At 44.1% G+C, this 18,460-nt stretch overlaps 1 protein-coding gene across 1 annotated transcript in view; it reads left to right on the forward strand.

Annotated features, from left to right (window-relative positions):
- STAC (SH3 and cysteine rich domain) overlaps positions 1-18,460 on the forward strand; it is a 564,997-nt gene that overhangs the window by 369,060 nt on the left and 177,477 nt on the right. Inside the window, exon 6 of the mRNA XM_040433343.1 lies at positions 8,784-8,862. Coding sequence (XP_040289277.1) covers positions 8,784-8,862 — 79 coding nt within the window. The remainder of the gene's footprint in view (positions 1-8,783; positions 8,863-18,460) is intronic.

The raw sequence follows: 18,460 nt of genomic DNA on the forward strand, positions 1-18,460 counted from the left end.
TAAAGTGGTTGTCCGGGATCAAACTTATTTTTTTTAAAACATCTTACTCACCTTTAGTAGCAAAGTCTATGTTCCCAAGGTGGTTTGAAGTATCTTTTACACTGGAGCATGGCTCCTACAGCCCTGAACAGCTTGTTTACATATCTGTTTATCTGTTCCTTCACTTCCTGCCGCACTGCACTGTGGGTCCCAGTGCTTCTCCTGTCTAACATTGTGTCCCTGCACCTGCCCCCCTCACACATATTCATGCATCCTGCACAGCCTCCACCCCTCCTTCGATCCGCCCCCCTCATACATATTCATCCTCTTGCCTTATATTCCTCCCCCATATGTACGCCCATAAACTCCTCCTTGCTCTATCTCTGGCATCTGTCATGTGCTCAGTGTTTGCAGTGCAGAGAGACAACCGGACACCATTACACTATAAGGGGCACGCTCCCACATGCATCCATAAACATACCAGACACAGTCACACTGTAAGGGGCATGCTCCCACATGCATCCATAAACATACCGGACACAGTCACACTGTAAGGGGCACGCTTCCACATGCATCCATAAACATACCGGACACAGTCACACTGTAAGGGGCATGCTCCCACATGCATCCATAAACATACCGGACACCGTCACACTGTACGGGGCACGCTCCCACATGCATCCATAAACATATAGGACAGCGTCACACTGTAAGGGGCACGCTCCCACATGCATCCATAAGCATACCAGACACAGTCACACTGTAAGGGGCACGCTCCCACATGCATCCATAAACATACCGGACACAGTCACACTGTAAGGGGCACGCTCCCATCTATATATATATATACTGTATATAAACATATTTCAAGGTAAACCTTATATACTGACCTGGCAATGAGTTGAAACCGATGTACAGTATAACCACAGGAAAGTGAAATGCACACACTGCAACTCCAAAAGGAGAATGTGCAAAAAAAGATTCAGTCCAAAACACAAGTACAGGGCTACAAAAATTATTTTAAACTAGACAAAAGCAGCCTCACTACATAAATAGGATTATCCGTTCATTTCAAATCAACAAAAAAAAAAAGCAGACTGATTACATTATTATTACCTTTTCTTTCAACTGAGCCATTGTTTTATCTTTTTTTTTTACACAATCAACATGCCATTGTTTAAATGCAATATATGCAATTAGCATGGCCATGTCATCCTGTGGTGAAAGGAATTCCTCCTTTCTAAAGCCTTCTGCCCCATTAGCTAGTCATTCTGATGGGAGGAGTTTTCTATGCTAGCAAGCATAGTAATCCTCCTCCATTCATTGTAATGGACTGGGGGCAGGGCTTAGCGCAATGCCGGCCGGACAATTTACCGCCCCTCCAACCGCTCTGCCAGTGATGTCACCGGGCTCCCTGAGCAGAGGAAGAGGAGGCTTTGCTCGCCTGCCAGGGACCCGGTACGTCACTGAAGATAAGAAAACACTCACTTCCGGCCAATATGTTCTAAAGGTACCACATGCATGTTTGTAATGTTTATGTTATTAGATTACTAATAGACAAATGTCCCCAATCCCAGACAACCCCTTTAACATCAAGCAGGAATAATAAAGGAATGACACAAAGGAATGACACAACATAGCCTCATATGAATAGGTGTTCCAGAATTGTTATCACAAGGGAGATGCAAGTAGATGCCAAAACAGACGTAGCAGGAAAGGCTATAGGTGCGCTTTAAAGGGGATCTCTGGACATTTTATTTAAATTTTTAAGAATCATCATACACACCTCACTGCTTCCTTGTTGTTCCTGTTCAAAGACTTTCCTGGTCCCCCACCAATTACTACTTCTTGATTCCTATCAACATGGACTTGTGATGCTGCAGCCAATAACTGAGTGAGGCAGGTCACCACTGTGTCCAGTGATTGTGGAGCGATCACAGGAAGAGGGATCAGGAAGTAGGGACTTGGGACCGAGGAAGTATCAAAACAGGAGCAGAGAAGAATAGTGGGGGTGGGTATGACTTATTTTTTAAGCCTTTCCTAACCTTAAAGCGAACCTTTCACCTGGATTTCACTTAATAAACTATCAAAAGTACCTTATAGAGCATCCTCATTGTGTTAGCACACGGTCTTGTCCCGCTTTTCTGTCATGTATATGCATGGAAAAATCGCTTTATAAAGTACTCTTCTCCAGCTCCACAAGTCACGGTAGAAGTCAAGGGGGTAGCCCTTCCCTCACTCCAGGCTGTAACTCCCCTGCCCTAACCCCACCTCTATGCAGTCTAATTGACACCCGGCTCAGTCGCCGGGACCGCGCTTGTACAGGCGGCGCATGCGCCGTTGGACTCAAGCGTGATCCTGTAACTGAATCGTGCATGCGCCGTCCCCGATGCCTGCCTGTCTTCTCTTCCTCATGCGCGATTCAGTTACAGGATCGCGCTTGAGTCCGACGGCGCATGCGCCGCCTGTACAAGCACGGTCCCGGCGACTGAGCCGGGTGTCAATTAGACTGCATAGAGGTGGGGTTAGGGCAGGGGAGTTACAGAAGGGCTACCCCCTTGACTTCTACCGTGACTTGTGGAGCTGGAGAAGAGTACTTTATAAAGCGATTTTTCCATGCATATACATGACAGAAAAGCGGGACAAGACCGTGTGCTAACACAATGAGGATGATCTATAAGGTACTTTTGATAGTTTATTAAGTGAAATGCAGGTGAAAGGTTCGCTTTAAGTTTTACCAGCCAAATCACTGTATAATGTGAAGTTCCACAACATCTCTATTTTCTGTTAATAGGTGAATACATATGTACAGTCATAGTCTTAAAACCCATCCTGATCTAGGCCCATTCATACAATTTATGGTTTGTCACAGAGCAGCAATGTACTGTAGATATGAAGCAGCAAACGTACTGTGGTATAGTCATATATTATCCACATTATCCTCAGAGGAATACAGTCTCTGAACAGGGTGTTCGCTACTGTCTTTTGGTTATGGTGAGCAGCTCGTAGCTTAGGGCTTTTTCACACGAGTGTATGCTTTGCTGGTAATCCGCTGCGTGAAAGAGAGCCAAGCCGCGCTTTGGACAGCAGAGACACGGAGCATTAACATGATTGATAATGCTCCGTGCTTCTCTGTGATCTTTTCACTACAAAATCACAGTGAGATAAAAGGTCACAGAGAGGCACGGAGCATTATCAATCATGTTAATGCTCCGTGTCTCTGCTGTCCAGAGCGCAGCTTGGCTCTCTTTCAAGCAGCAGATTACGCGCACTGCATCCGCTCATATGAAAGAGCCCTTAGGCCTCTTTCACACAGGGCGAGATTTCCGCGCGGGTGCAATGTGTGAGGTGAACGCATTGCACCCGCACTGAATCCGGACCCATTCATTTCTATGGGGCTGTGCACATGAGCGGTCATTTTCACGCATCGCTTGTGCGTTGCATGAAAATCACAGCATGCTCTATTTTGTGTGTTTTTCATGCAACGCAGGCCCCATAGAAGTGAATGGGGCGGCATGAAAATCACAAGCATCCGCAAGCAAGTGCGGATGCGGTGTAATTTTCACGCATGGTTGCTAGGAGATCATCAGGATGGGGACCCGATCATTATTGTTTTCCCTTATAACATGGTTATAAGGGAAAATAATAGCATTCTTAATACAGAATGCTTAGTAAAATAGGGCTGGAGGGGTTAAAAAAAAAATCAAAATAATTTAACTCACCTTAATCCACTTGTTTGCGCAGCCCGGCTTCTCTTCTTTCTTCTTTTTTGCTGTGCAAAAGGAAAAGGACCTGTGGTGACGTCACGACGCTCATCACATGGTCCGTCACATGATCCATCACCATGGTGAAGGATCATGTGATGGACCATGTGATGAGCGCAGTGATGTCATCAAAGGTCCTTTACCCAGGTCCTGAAGAAAGAAGAAAGAAGAGAAGTGGATTAAGGTGAGTTAAATTATTATTATTTTTTTAACCTTTCCAGCCCTATTTTACTAAGCATTCTGTATTAAGAATCCTATTATTTTCGGGTTATAAGGGAAAATAATACAATCTACACAACACCTAACCCAAACCCGAACTTCTGTGAAGAAGTTCGGGTCTGGGTACCAAACATGCTGATTTTTCTCACGCGCGTGCAAAACGCATTAAAATGTTTTGCACTCGCGCAGAGAAATCTTGCATTTTCCCGCGACGCACCCGCATCTTATCTGGCCCAAATCCATGACGCCCTTGTGAAAGAGGCCTTACAGTGTTTAGTGTTTCCACCACATGCAGAGGAGGCTGTAGCCAGATTAGCGGCGATTACCTTCTTTGCCAAAGTCTGCAATCCCTTTCTGTCAGCTAAGCCTTCTATAGATCTTTTCCCTTCTAAAGTCTGGCACATGAGTTTCTTGTGGACTGTAGGGGAATGGAATATCCCTATAGGATCTGTTCCTTGCTGTTCTGAGGTGTTCACTCCTCAGCAATCAGCCATTAAAGGGTTTCTGTCACCCTGCTAAACTCATTTTTTTTTTTTTGGGCTAGTTAGATTGCTCATAGTGAGATATAGCAGAATATAATGGTATTACTTACTTTCATGCGGCCGATTCTTTATAAAACGATCTTTTATGATATGTTAATGAGGGCTCTACCAGCAAGTAGGGCGTCTACTTGCTGGTAGCTGCTGCTGAAATCCGCCCCCTCGCCGTGTTGATTGACAGGGCCAGCCGTGATCTCCTCCTCCGGCCGGCCCTGTCAGTAATTCAAAAATCGCGCGCCTCGCGTCATTCGGCGCAGGCGCTCTGAGATGAGGAGGCTCGTATCCTCAGCACTCCCTCAGTGCGCCTGCGCCGATGACGTCTTCTCTTTCGGTGATGTCATCGGCGCAGGCGCACTGAGGGAGTGCTGAGGAGACGAGCCTCCTCATCTCAGAGCGCCTGCGCCGAATGACGCGAGGCGCGCGATTTTTGAATTACTGACAGGGCCGGCCGGAGGAGGAGATCACGGCTGGCCCTGTCAATCAACACGGCGAGGGGGCGGATTTCAGCAGCAGCTACCAGCAAGTAGACGCCCTACTTGCTGGTAGAGCCCTCATTAACATATCATAAAAGATCGTTTTATAAAGAATCGGCCGCATGAAAGTAAGTAATACCATTATATTCTGCTATATCTCACTATGAGCAATCTAACTAGCCCAAAAAAAAAAAATGAGTTTAGCAGGGTGACAGAAACCCTTTAACTAGAGAATCTTCCTCCTAGAGAGGAAGGGTGGAGCCAGCCCTGACTAGCCTCATGGGACTCTTCACTGCCTATACAACCTTCTGGGATTTGTAGTACATGCACATAATACATGAAATTAACACTTTCAATGCTTTGCATTGTATTGCACGACACTGCACCTGCATTAAGACTGCATTCTATTTGCATAGACTAGATATAGCAGCACACAGTGCATATGGGCTGATATTACAGACTTGCAGGCACTCTGTGTCACCATATGGTACTTCTATTACATTGCTTCTGGAAAACAGTGTCTCCCTAAAGTCCCATTCACACGACCGTATATTTGGTCCATATACAATGCACATTTTTTGCTGATTGGAGGTGGACCCATTAATTTCAGGAAGGCCGCAAAGATGTGGACAACGCTCCGTGTGATGTCCGCATCTACAGTACAGACCAAAAGTTTGGACACACCTTCTCATTCAAAGAGTTTTCTTTATTTTCATGACTATGAAAATTGTAAATTCACACTGAAGGCATCAAAACTATGAATTAACACATGTGGAATTATATTCATAACAAACAAGTGTGAAACAACTGAAAATATGTCATATTCTAGGTTCTTCAAAGTAGCCACCTTTTGCTTTGATTACTGCTTTGCACACTCTTGGCATTCTCTTGATGAGCTTCAAGAGGTAGTCCCCTGAAATGGTTTTCACTTCACAGGTGTGCCCTGTCAGGTTTAATAAGTGGGATTTCTTGCCTTATAAATGGGGTTGGGACCATCAGTTGCGTTGAGGAGAAGTCAGGTGGATACACAGCTGATAATCCTACTGAATAGACTGTTAGAATTGGTATTATGGCAAGAAAAATGCAGCTAAGTAAAGAAAAACGAGTGGCCATCATTACTTTAAGAAATGAAGGTCAGTCAGTCAGCCGAAAAATTGGGAAAACTTTGAAAGTAAGGGCTATTTGACCATGAAGGAGAGTGATGGGGTGCTGCGCCAGATGACCTGGCCTCCACAGTCACCGGACCTGAACCCAATCGAGATGGTTTGGGGTGAGCTGGACCGCAGAGTGAAGGCAAAAGTGCCAACAAGTGCTAAGCATCTCTGGGAACTCCTTCAAGACTGTTGGAAGACCATTTCAGGGGACTACCTCTTGAAGCTCATCAAGAGAATGCCAAGAGTGTGCAAAGCAGTAATCAAAGTAAAAGGTGGCTACTTTGAAGAACCTAGAATATGACATATTTTCAGTTGTTTCACACTTGTTTGTTATGTATATAATTCCACATGTGTTAATTCATAGTTTTGATGCCTTCATAGTCATGAAAATAAAGAAAACTCTTTGAATGAGAAGGTGTGTCCAAACTTTTGGTCTGTACTGTATATGTCGGGCCCTGACAAAAAAAAGAACATTTCCTGTTCTTTTTCTTTTTGCAGACAAAAATAGGCACTGTTTCATTGGGACTGTGACGAATACCGCACCTCATGTCGAGCTCACGAGATACAGTATAGTCACTGGTTACCAGTTGACTCCTCTCCACACGGGCACAGAGAGGCAGAGGGTTACTCTCTCACAACCCTGACAAGCTGAGAGAGCCTTTTCTCTGCCCCAGTGAAATAGCGCTTCCTCAGCCCGGGTATACTGCCACCAGTTTCTCGATTGATATAAGCCCGGTCCGCTACCGGGATTATATAGGGCGAGAAACCAACCCGCGGTAGCGTATAACTATGCCGAAACATGGATTTGGGGATTTGTGATCGAGATACAGGACAGCACAAGATTAAATTATATATTTAATCGCCTTAAGGGCTAACTAGAGAGTAAACAATATAACAGAGAATATATACAGTGGTCCGATGTGCAGAATACAGGTGGTATGGTACAAACAGGAATAAACAGATCAAAAAGTCAGTTTACCAGATGGATGAGTCCTTTGGGTTGATGAATAATGGTTCCTGTAATCCTTGGCTGTCGTCACATGGGAGGCAGTGATGTCATCAGTTTTAAAGGTCCCTCCAAACAAGATGCTCAGTGTGACCCCCCTTCAGAGAAAAGACGCTGGACTCTGCCTGCATGGGTCTTTTCACCTGTAGTTGGCCACGCCCCTCCCTGCCTCTGGGAGGGGTCCCACCTCTCCCCTGGTCCTGGCAGCCAAAAGACCCACAAAACCCATTAGGGCCCATAGCTCCAGACGGTCACAGGAAGATGGTTCTGGGACCAAACGGTCCCACTAGGTTCCGGCTACAGGTAGAGTCCACACATGGGACCGTTATTAGGTTTCTGTGGGGAGATCTCCGTATCTACCCTCCTTGGCATCCTACCACCCAACTACGAGAAGGAGCCTGTCCATCTTGGCCATAGGGTTGCAAATATATATCTGGTTTATGCCTGTGATGGACGGGCAATTAATAATTCCTTATGAATCACCGGTTCCATGATGTCTGATAGTTGCTTTTGTTCTGAGGAATTACTTAGAGCCCCTGCAGGGAGGTTTTCCTGTAGAATTAGCTGGCCTCCGTGCTGGCTGGTTGAGGTGTGAATTTGTACGCATGTGGCTTCCTTGAAGCCAGAACCCCTGTTGAGTTCACTACCTCTGCTATCTGACAGCAGATGGTTGTAATGAGATCATGGCTGACATTAAACAATAATTCTATATTCCTCACAGGGACCTAAAAAAAAACGGATGCAACATGGACATCACACAGACGTCACCCATGTTTTTATACATACGGTCATGTGAATGCACCCTAATACTGCATACCCTGATTTCTAATTGTATGGATTCTGTAGGAATCTGTGAATAACCTTTGTGTACCTCCATATAAAATCAGTTCCGTGTAGAGATACAGTATGGACCTATGTGTCCATCAACAACCTTACTTTTAGTCTGAAAACCATCCAAATAACACCTCATCTGCTAATTGCCACAGACATAAAGCAAGTATCATTTTGGTGGGTTGGAGAGTGAAAATAACTTCGCCAAACATTTATTTTAAATGATATTTAATTTTTTAGTATATGGTAGCATGATTAAGAACAAAAAAAATGTAAGAACATGCATGGATGAAAGAATAAATAAGTGGATTGGTACAAGGCATACTGGAGTCTGCCACTTGTTGGTACAAGGCATACTGGAGTCTGCCACTTGTACCAGTGGTGCAGTGTAATTACAGCTGTTCCTCCCTTTCAAGTGAACAGAATAGAAAGGAAGGTACAATTACACTTTGCCACCGCTACAATGGAGACGGCATGCTGCCTGCCCCCTTCCAATCTAATATTCATGACCTATCCATTCCCAAGGATAGGTTATTAATACATTTAGCCCAGACAACCCCTTTAATGTAAGGGTATCCTCTGTTCACAATCTCTTTCCTAAAGTGGAGAGCACACTACACAGGCAACCCATTGATTTGAATAGGCACTTTGTAATTCTTCACAGTGCCTTCTTTATCTTTCATTGTTTACTTATTCCCTATTACTATGCATTTGTTTTTGTTCAATCTGCAGCAAATATGCAGATATTGTACATAGAAACAGCATATTATAATGCAGTGGTTATATTCTGTAGTAAAGTTTCTCTTGTTTTCTTGCAGACTACAGATTTAGTGGAAGTTCCTGAAGAAGGGGATAATCCCTATTTGTTGGATATAGGCAGACAACGTAGTGATAGTGGTGAGTTTTTGTTTTCATTCTACACCTCAAATCACTTTGAAAAATCACTAAATTATCATTTGGGCAATAATATCAGATACCATTCACTTTACTCAATGGCTTGCAGCTTTAGTACTAATGGGGCTGCTTCAGGAGAATCAGCCCTCGGGATTTGGTTTTGGGCTGAACCATGGAGCAGAGTGTAAGAGTCTGTACAATGTTTATTAATCTTCACCCTTATTATAAAGATGACCATACACGTTTGGCTACCTCTGGTCAAAATTACTGTTCCTCCAAAAGGCATAAAGTTAAAGGGCATCTGTCAGCAGATTTGTACCTATGAAACTGGCTGACCTGTTGCATGTACACTTGGCAGCTGAAGGCATCTGTGTTGGTCTCATGTTTATATGTGCTTGCATTGCTGAGAAAAATGAAGTTTTAAAATATGCACATGAGTCTCTAGAAGCATTGGCGTTACACCTAGATGCTCAGCTCTCTCTGCAACTGTCGCACCCTCTGCACTTTGTCTAAAAGCCAAGCAGTAAAAACATCATAATTCTTTGCCCTGCCAATTAAAGTGCAGAGGGTGCTGTAGTTGCAGAGAAAGAGGACCCTTTAGGTCTAACAGCAATGTCCCTGCTCCTCCTAGAGGCTCATTTGCATATATTTAAATACTTTTTCTCAGCAATGCGGTCACATGAATATATTGGAACTAAATAGGTGCCTTCAGTTGCCAAGCGCACATTCAACAAGTCAGCCAGTTTCATTAAGTACAAATCTTCTGGCAGATGTCCTTTAAAGATAAAACACACAAGATTGTAAGTAATATTAGTGCATTATTATGGGTTTGTACAATTTTAAAGTGAAAAAGGAAAAGGAGTACCTTGCAAAAGTATGGGAACCCAAAGAATATTTCAAATTTTAAAGCTTTATAAATACCCAGACTCCTCTAAACGTGTCCCAAAAAACAACAGCCATGGGTTTTTCTAAGCAGCTGCCTAACACTCTGAAAATAAAAATGGTGGAGGCCCACAAACCAGGAGAAGGCCAAAAGAAGACAGCAAAGCATTTTCAGGTTACTGTTTCCTCAGTTCGAAATGTAATTAAGAAATGACAGTTAACACAGAGACAGTTGCTCGTAGGATTGCTATAGAGGAAAATCAGAACCCCGACTTGACTGCAAAAGATTTAGCAGGCTCTGGAGTTGTGATACATTGTTCTACTGTTCAGCGACACCTGCACAAATATGACCTTCATGGAAGAGTCATCAGAAGAAAACCTCTCCTGCATCCTCACCACAAAATTCAGTGTCAGAAGTTTGCAAAAGAACATCTAAACAAGCCTGATGCAGTCTGGAAACAAGTCCTGTGGACTGATGAGGTTAAAATAGAACTTTTTGGCCAAAATGAGCAAAAGTATGTTTGAAGAAAAAAAAGGCACAGAATTTCATGAAAGATCACCTCTCCAACCATTAATCTTGCTTTGGAGTTTTGTTGCTGCCAATGGCACGGGGAACATTTCATGTGTAGAGGGAAGAATGAATTCAATGAAATTCCAGCAAATTCTGCAAGCAAACATAACACCACCTGTAAAAAGTCTAAATTAGAAAAGACGATGGCTTCTACAAATGGATAATGATCCTAAACACACCTCAAAATACACAATAGACTACCTCAAAAGGCACAAACTGAAGGTTGACCCCCCCACAGGGCATTACAGAGTTATCACACTTCCCAGGCAGTCTCACAGTAGTGGTTCCACTCATAAACTATCACATAGCCCACACCAACATTCCATTAAACATCTACTCCACCTCAGGATTTATTCAATATCTCTTTTGTAATGAAGCAAATGACGGTTCTTCCGTACATTGTGTAAGTCATGCTCTCTTAGTGAAAAGACCACTGTATATAATTTCAGATAATTTTAGTATCCTTTCCCTCTACATCCCTCTGAAGGATGTTGCACTTGGCGAGCAGGTTATGTTAATGATTTTTCCATTCACAAGTTTCACATAAGGATCTAGACTACTTACTCTTGTGTCAGTATGAGTCTTGTTTGCCAGGAAAATTTCTTATTTCCATTACAAACAGTCTCCCACCTTAATGCTAAATTTGGCAGTTTGGCAAGTTAGTGTGCCAAAATAAAGTGATTAAAGATGTAAGATGCTGCAGGACACTTTATTACTGTCAACTTTCTTTTTTTGAGATAAAGTATGAATTATATTTATGTGCTATGCACTATTTTATATTTTCTTATTTGTCCAAAGTTACATTTTTATTCAAAAAATATTACATTACATACAAGAAGTTAGCATAATAGTACAGAGGGTGTATACAGGGGTGGGAATTAAATTTTTAACAACAGGTTCCCTATTATGTGCATTATGCTTGCAGTGTAGCATGCCACAGGAAACTATTCAGTCAACTATTATAATATTCCAAATACACTATGCATCAGTAATATTGTCTGTTCATTTCCGAAGCTGAGTATGAATATAATACATACCTACCTTACCACACTCTACTTACTTATAGACACATAGGGCATGCTTTATCATTACTGTATGTCAGTTTTTTGGCATGTTCAGGACTTTTTAAACACTACTTGCACAAACAAATTTGCGCAAGGGGAGTTTCTCCACTGCCTTTAGCACTTTCCTAGAAAGGGGATGTGGTAATGTCAGAGAGGGGACAGGGAGAGCCCATTACATTTACTGTACATTCTTTTATGCCAGTTCTTTGGTATAGGAGATTCAAATCTTTGTCAGTTTAGGTGCAGGGACTGCAGAAGGTTGCGCCTAATTTATGACTAGCTGAAAGCCTCGTCATAAATTAGGTGTAGCCTCTCGCAGTGCATGGGGTTAACATACACTGGTGTACACCACCAGTCTATGATAAATCAGGCCCATAGTGTATCAGGTCTATGTTTAGCCAGAACTCAGTACATAAATACAGAAAAAGAACTGAGCTCAAGTCATAACATAAACAAAGTTCATTATGTAGATAATACTTTACCAAAAACAAACTCATTACATAAATAGAATACCACAACCAAGATCAATTGCACAGTCAGTTTAACCCATGATATATAGGTTTCAAAGACATGAAACTATAGCTTCCATTATATTCCATTATAGCTTCCATATGAACAATGATAAAGTATAATGAGAGTTGCTGTTTCATAATATAGATTAGTGCCATGCATAATAGCTACAATGACTTTAGTGCTAATGTATACAGCGTATGAGATCAAGAAACAAATATATCAATGCATTTTGGGGTTGAAAAACCCTCTTCAGATAAGTGCAACATAACAAAGTATATCTACATCAGTATAAATAGGTAATAAGACTAAACACCAACCCACCCAACTCATGGAGGGAGGGTGTCAGTCAAAATTCAAGATTTGTGCCTCTGGTTATTTTTCTGTTGATTTTCTCTATAGATTTAGAGTGTTGTAATACTAAGTGGTTCTCGTTCGAATTGGGTGTTCCTTGAGTACATGGCCATCTGTGTTAAAACCAGTGGTTGTTCTAAAAGATTCAGTTGTGGAATGCATAGATAGATTGGAAGAGGACTGATCTGTGGGTGACTTCAGAAGATGATGTATCTGGGCTTATGATAATGGTATATGCTGTTTTCAGAGACTCTTCCAATGAATTGGAGAGAGATAAGGGCAATGTGAGTGAATAAATATAAAGGGTTCCACGTTGTATCCAGCCATTGTTCACGGTCCAGTGGTTTTTCGGATACATTTGCGTTTTGCTCTGAAATGCTTGGAGTATTGTAAGACTCCCAGTGTCCCCCCAAAGGGAACTGCAACCAGGCAATGGAACATGGTTAATATATGTTGGAATTGTTGTGGCCTGTAAATTCATCGCTACAATACTACCCTACATAGTGTTCTGCCTTTTTTTGTTCTCTACACTAATTCAACGTACATAGTAAAATTTAAGAATAATCAATGACATTGAATGTTTCACAGATACCATTTTCACCAGTTAGACTTCCTTTCCTGACTTACCTCTGCAGAATTTGCCACTGTTTTCTTTAGATCCTCACTCTTACAGTATGTCTGTATACAAATACAAAATCCGTGCTGTCTGTACCAATAAGACCCCCCTAGAATGGGTTATATGTTCCCCAGAAATAGTGGCAATTAGAAATATAGTTCACTGTGTAAAAAAACAAACCCTCAACCATATAAGTCACTGGAAAAATTTTAAGAAATCATGGCTCTCTGAATACGACAATGCAAATACAAAAAACATCCTTTGGCCTTTAAATGGGTTCTCCAGGAATTTCGAAAATAAAATAATTGAAAATACTAAAATATTACTTTGTTATAAATATATTCCAAAATACCTTTCATTATTTATAATGGCTGGTTTTGCCTAGGGAAAATAAAATGGCCGCCGTCCTATTAGTAAACACAAAACCAGTCCTAATGCCACAGAAGGACATGTTACCTCACAGCACTGAGCTAGAGAGCTGCTGCCTCATCCTCCTCTCTGCTCTACTTGTTAGGGAACCTGAATACAGCTGATACAATCTTCAGCTGAATAACTGTAGGAATGACGTTCATGAGGAGACATGAAATACAGAGAAGAGGGTGGGAATGTGGCTAAGGAGCAGCAGTACTTGTATGCAGTCTCCATTACCACAGATCCACATTACCACAGTCTGTTGTGTCTGTCCTCTCTGTACTTCATGTCTCCTCATGAACTCCTTTCCTACAGAGATTCAGATGAAGTTCTTATCATCTGTATTCAGGGTCATAATCCCTGATAAGTAGGAGAGAAGGGTGAGGCACTTCATTATATTATTTTTCTGAAGTAACTTGTCCTCCTGTGTGAATAGGACAGGTTTTCTGTGTACTAATAGGACATTTTATTTCTCCTAATGATTGCTCCTGTCACGAGTTGGAGGTCCCAGGAGAGACCACCGCGTCGTCAAGCAATAAACCAACGGAAATCAGATACACACAAGAGTTTATTGCACAAACAGAAAACTGGAAGGCAGCACAGACAAAACAAGAGCTCTATGTACCGTCAGCACAGTGGGAGAAAACCCCCACTGCGCCACTGTCTAGTAATACTCCAGAGGGGCGTGACTAAGCAACTCCTGGTATTCACTAGAGGCCTAGATGGTAGGGTTAGACTTTGCCGCAGGAAGTTGCCAGGGTCCACTCTGGAGCGTGAACTAGACAGTGACAGCAGGAATGAATGGACAACAGGTACCAGAAGGTCCCGACTGCACATAGGCAAACATAACAGACAGGCAAATACAAAACAGGGCAACTAATAACACAAGCAGAAATACATAGCAAGGAAACAGGAGTGACAATGAGCAGAGAAGGACTTGCTCCACTAGTGGTATACTGCGTGGCCTTGCGCATAGCACTCTGCAGCTAGGCGCTTGCTGAACCGAGACATATGAATACACACAAGGTAACTAAAAATACAAGCAGGAGTTCACGCAAGGGAGCAGGAGTGGCAATGAGCAGAGAGTACAAACCAGGAGCAGGACAAGACAACACACACCAGGAGAGCTGACACAGAACTGAGGAAACCTCAGCCTTATATACAGGTTCCATGGGTGCAGCAGAGAGGCCACACCCATGGAGCAGACAGAGATGATTAACTCCTAATAAGAACACAGGGGAGTTAACCCATACAGAACCACAAATAATACAGAGGAACGGAGCTGCAGCGAGAGCATAGACAGAAGGTCACAGCCAGAGGTAATGACTGTGACACTCCCACCCCTCAAAGCCCCCCCCCTCTCCCCCCCAAAACGGGAGGAAGTGGGGCAACAAACCAAACAGAACCAGGCAAGGGGACAGAAATCAAAGGGGTGACGAGGTACATGGGCAGGAACACACACGACGTCCGCAACCAGCCCAACCCCTGAAAACCAGCCTACACGGAGGGTCCGCAGTCAGTACGCCAGGGGAAGATAGCCAGCCAACACGGCATACACGTCAAGGGAACCGCACCAAGAAGTTACCTCCCCCTCCACTCTCCCTCCGGAGAATGACATGTCTGCCAAGAACTGATTGGCCAGACATGCAGACACCCCCTTCCGGAGGATTGGGACCAGGAACAGGAACCAGACAGGAATACAAAGAAAATCGGAATCAAAGGGGTACAGAGGTACTGTCACGACCGCTACCCCAGCAGCAGTCGTGTCGCACCAGACGGAGGGGAAGGGGGACCCTATCTACGGATGGGAATAGTATGGCCACCCCTGACTAACCCTAAGCTGGCACCTGTCTGCCCTGATACCCTAGACGGGGTGTGAACCCGTGCGGCGAGCAGGATGCCTAAACCCTCAGTCACCCTAACAAGTCTAGAGTGGGGAAAGGCCGATGGGAGCACTAGTCACCATCACTCATGTCTAGGAGAACAGCAGGGGAAGACAGCAACAAACAAACTATATCAAAGATAGACTTATCCAGTCACGAGCAGAGAAGGCGATCCCAATCACGACAGTCCACGCCGGACAAGAGCTCCACAGCAACACCATCAAACGATCTCCTTCAAAGGTCAGAATAGAACTGGAAGTAAGGACTATATCTGGCAATGATTGCAAGTGAAAGTGAAACTAATATAGTAACTGGGAGTGGCAGACAGGACTCACCTGAGAAGGATGCCTACAAACTGCCAGTCAGGACAAAAAGGTTCACAAGGCAAAACCCAGATGACATACCCTGAACCACGGAGCAAACTCACAAGCTATCGCGAGTAGCAAGTCGCTGCGACCTTCTCCTCCCAGACCTGTCTGGATCAGTCACAGTCGTGACAGTACCCCCCTTTCTACGAGGGGCCCCTGGACCCTCAAGACCAGGCCTCTCCGGATGGGAGCTATGAAAAGCCCGAATGAGTCTGTCCGCTTTTATCTCTGATGCTGGAACCTACATTCTCTCTTTGGAACCATAACCTTTCCAGTGCACCAGGTACTGAAGAGAGCGGCGAACATATCGTGAATCAACAATCTTTTCTACCTAAAACTCAAGACTGCCATCAACAACCACCGGTGGAGGCGGTAGTGGCAATGGTTCAGGAGGTTCTACATATCTCTTAAGCAGAGATCTGTGGAAGACATTATGAATCCTTAGAGTCTGAGGTAGCTCCAGACGAAAAGCCACCGGGTTAATGATCTTAATTACCCTATAAGGACCAATAAATCTTGGACCTAATTTCCACGAGGGAACCTTCAACTTGATATTTCTGGTAGACAACCACACCAAGTCATTCACCCCAAGGTCCGGACCTTCAGAGCGCTTCCTATCAGCCGCACGTTTGTATCTACCACCAATTCTCTACAAACTTTCTTGCACACTCTGCCACACTGAAGAAAGTGAAGACGCAAATCGTTCCTCCTCGGGAATCCCAGACGGCCCCCCCTCACTAAACGTACAAAACTGAGGATGGAAACCATACGCACCAAAAAATGGTGACTTATCAGTGGATTCTTGACGACGATAACTACAAGAATAACAGTCTTCCCCGCTGATACTGGTAGATCCGTAATGAAATCCATTGACAGGTGCGTCCAAGGCCTGTTGGGGATGGCCAGAGGTAAAAGACGCCCTGCCGGACGAGTATGATCTACCTTAGAACGAGCACAGGTAGCACATGCAGACACAAAATTTAACACCTTCTGGCACCATTTAGGCCACCAGAACCGACGAGACACTAACTCAGAGGTTGCCCTACTACCTGGGTGTCCTGCCAGTGTGGAGTTATGGTGTTCTTTTAGTATCTCCAGTCGTAAATTTTCTGGCACAAACAGTTTACCCGAGGGGCAGGAGGCCGGGGCATCCCCCTGAGCTTCCAACACCCTCCCCTCCAAACCTGAGTGTAATGCAGAGACCAACACCCCCTTTTGCAAAATGGGCTCTGGTACCTCAACATCACCCCCTCCAGGAAAACTTCGAGACAATGCATCTGCCTTAGTATTTTTTGCCCCCGGGCGATAGGTTATTACAAAATTTTACCTAGTAAAAAATAACAACCACCGAGCCTGTCTAGGGGTGAGACGTTTAGCAGACTCCAGATATAATACGTTTTTGTGATCAGTAATCACTGTGACGGGATGAACCGCCCCCTCCAAAAAATGACGCCACTCCTCAAAAGCCAACTTAATGGCCAAAAGTTCCCTGTTGCCAATATCATAGTTCCTTTCTGCAGTAGACAATTTATTCGAAAAGAAAGCACACGGATGCCATTCACCAGGGGACGGGCCCTGAGATAGTACCGCTCCCACCCCCACCTCTGATGCGTCAACCTCTACAATAAAAGGAAGCGAGACATCTGGCTGTACGAGAATAGTGGCCGAGGTGAATCTCTCCTTCAGAGATGCAAAGGCAGTTTTGGCTGCATGTGACCATTTGGAAAAATCGGATCCCTTTCGGGTCATGTCCGTCAGTGGTTTGACCACCAAGGAATAGTTTTTTATAAACTTTCTATAAAAATTGGCAAACCCCAGGAAGCGTTGCAATGCCTTCAGGTTCTCAGGCAGATCCCAGTCTATAATCGCCCGGACTTTCTCTGGATCCATGCGGAAACCTGAATCTGACAACACATACCCCAGAAATGGCAGTTCTTTTACGGCGAACACACATTTTTCGAACTTAGCAAACAATTTGTTGGCACTTAATATCTGCAGCACTTGTCTCACATGGATCTTATGTGTATCCAGATCCGGGGAATAGACCAGGATGTCATCAAGATATATCACAAATAGAGTTGAGCGAACACCTGGATGTTCGGGTTCGAGAAGTTCGGCCGAACTTCCCGGAAATGTTCGGGTTCGGGATCCGAACCCGACCCGAACTTCGTCCCGAACCCGAACCCCATTGAAGTCAATGGGGACTCGAACTTTTGGGCACTAAAAAGGCTGTAAAACAGCCCAGGAAAGAGCTAGAGGGCTGCAAAAGGCAGCAACATGTAGGTAAATCCCCTGCAAACAAATGTGGATAGGGAAATGAATTAAAATAAAAATTAAAAAAATAAAAATTAACCAATATCAATTGAACAGAGGTCCCATAGCAGAGAATCTGGCTTCACGTCAGCAGAGAATAAGTCTCTTCATGCCATAGCAAAGAATCTGGCTTCCTGTCAGCAGAGAATCAGTCTCTTCATGCCATAGCAGAGAATCTGGCTTCATGTCAGCGCAGAATCAGTCTTCATGTCATAGCAGAGAATCAGGCTTCACGTCACCCACCACTGGAACAGGCCACTGTCACACATTTAGGCCCAGGCACCCAGACAGAGGAGAGAGGTCCCGTAACAGAGAATCTGGCCTTATGTCAGCACAGAATCTGTCTTCATGTCATAGCAGAGAATCAGGCTTCACGTCACCCACCACTGGAACAGGCCACTGTCACACATTTAGGCCCCTGCACACAGGCAGAGGAGAGAGGTCCCGTAACAGAGAATCTGGCCTTATGTCAGCGCAGAATCAGTCTTCATGTCATAGCAGAGAATCAGGCTTCACGTCACCCACCACAGGAACAGGCCACTGTCACACATTTAGGCCCAGGCACCCAGACAGAGGAGAGAGGTCCCGTAACAGAGAATCTGGCCTTATGTCAGCACAGAATCAGTCTT

The sequence above is a fragment of the Bufo bufo genome, chromosome 5, assembly GCF_905171765.1.
Source record: "Bufo bufo chromosome 5, aBufBuf1.1, whole genome shotgun sequence".
Classification (NCBI taxonomy): Eukaryota; Metazoa; Chordata; class Amphibia; order Anura; family Bufonidae; genus Bufo; species Bufo bufo.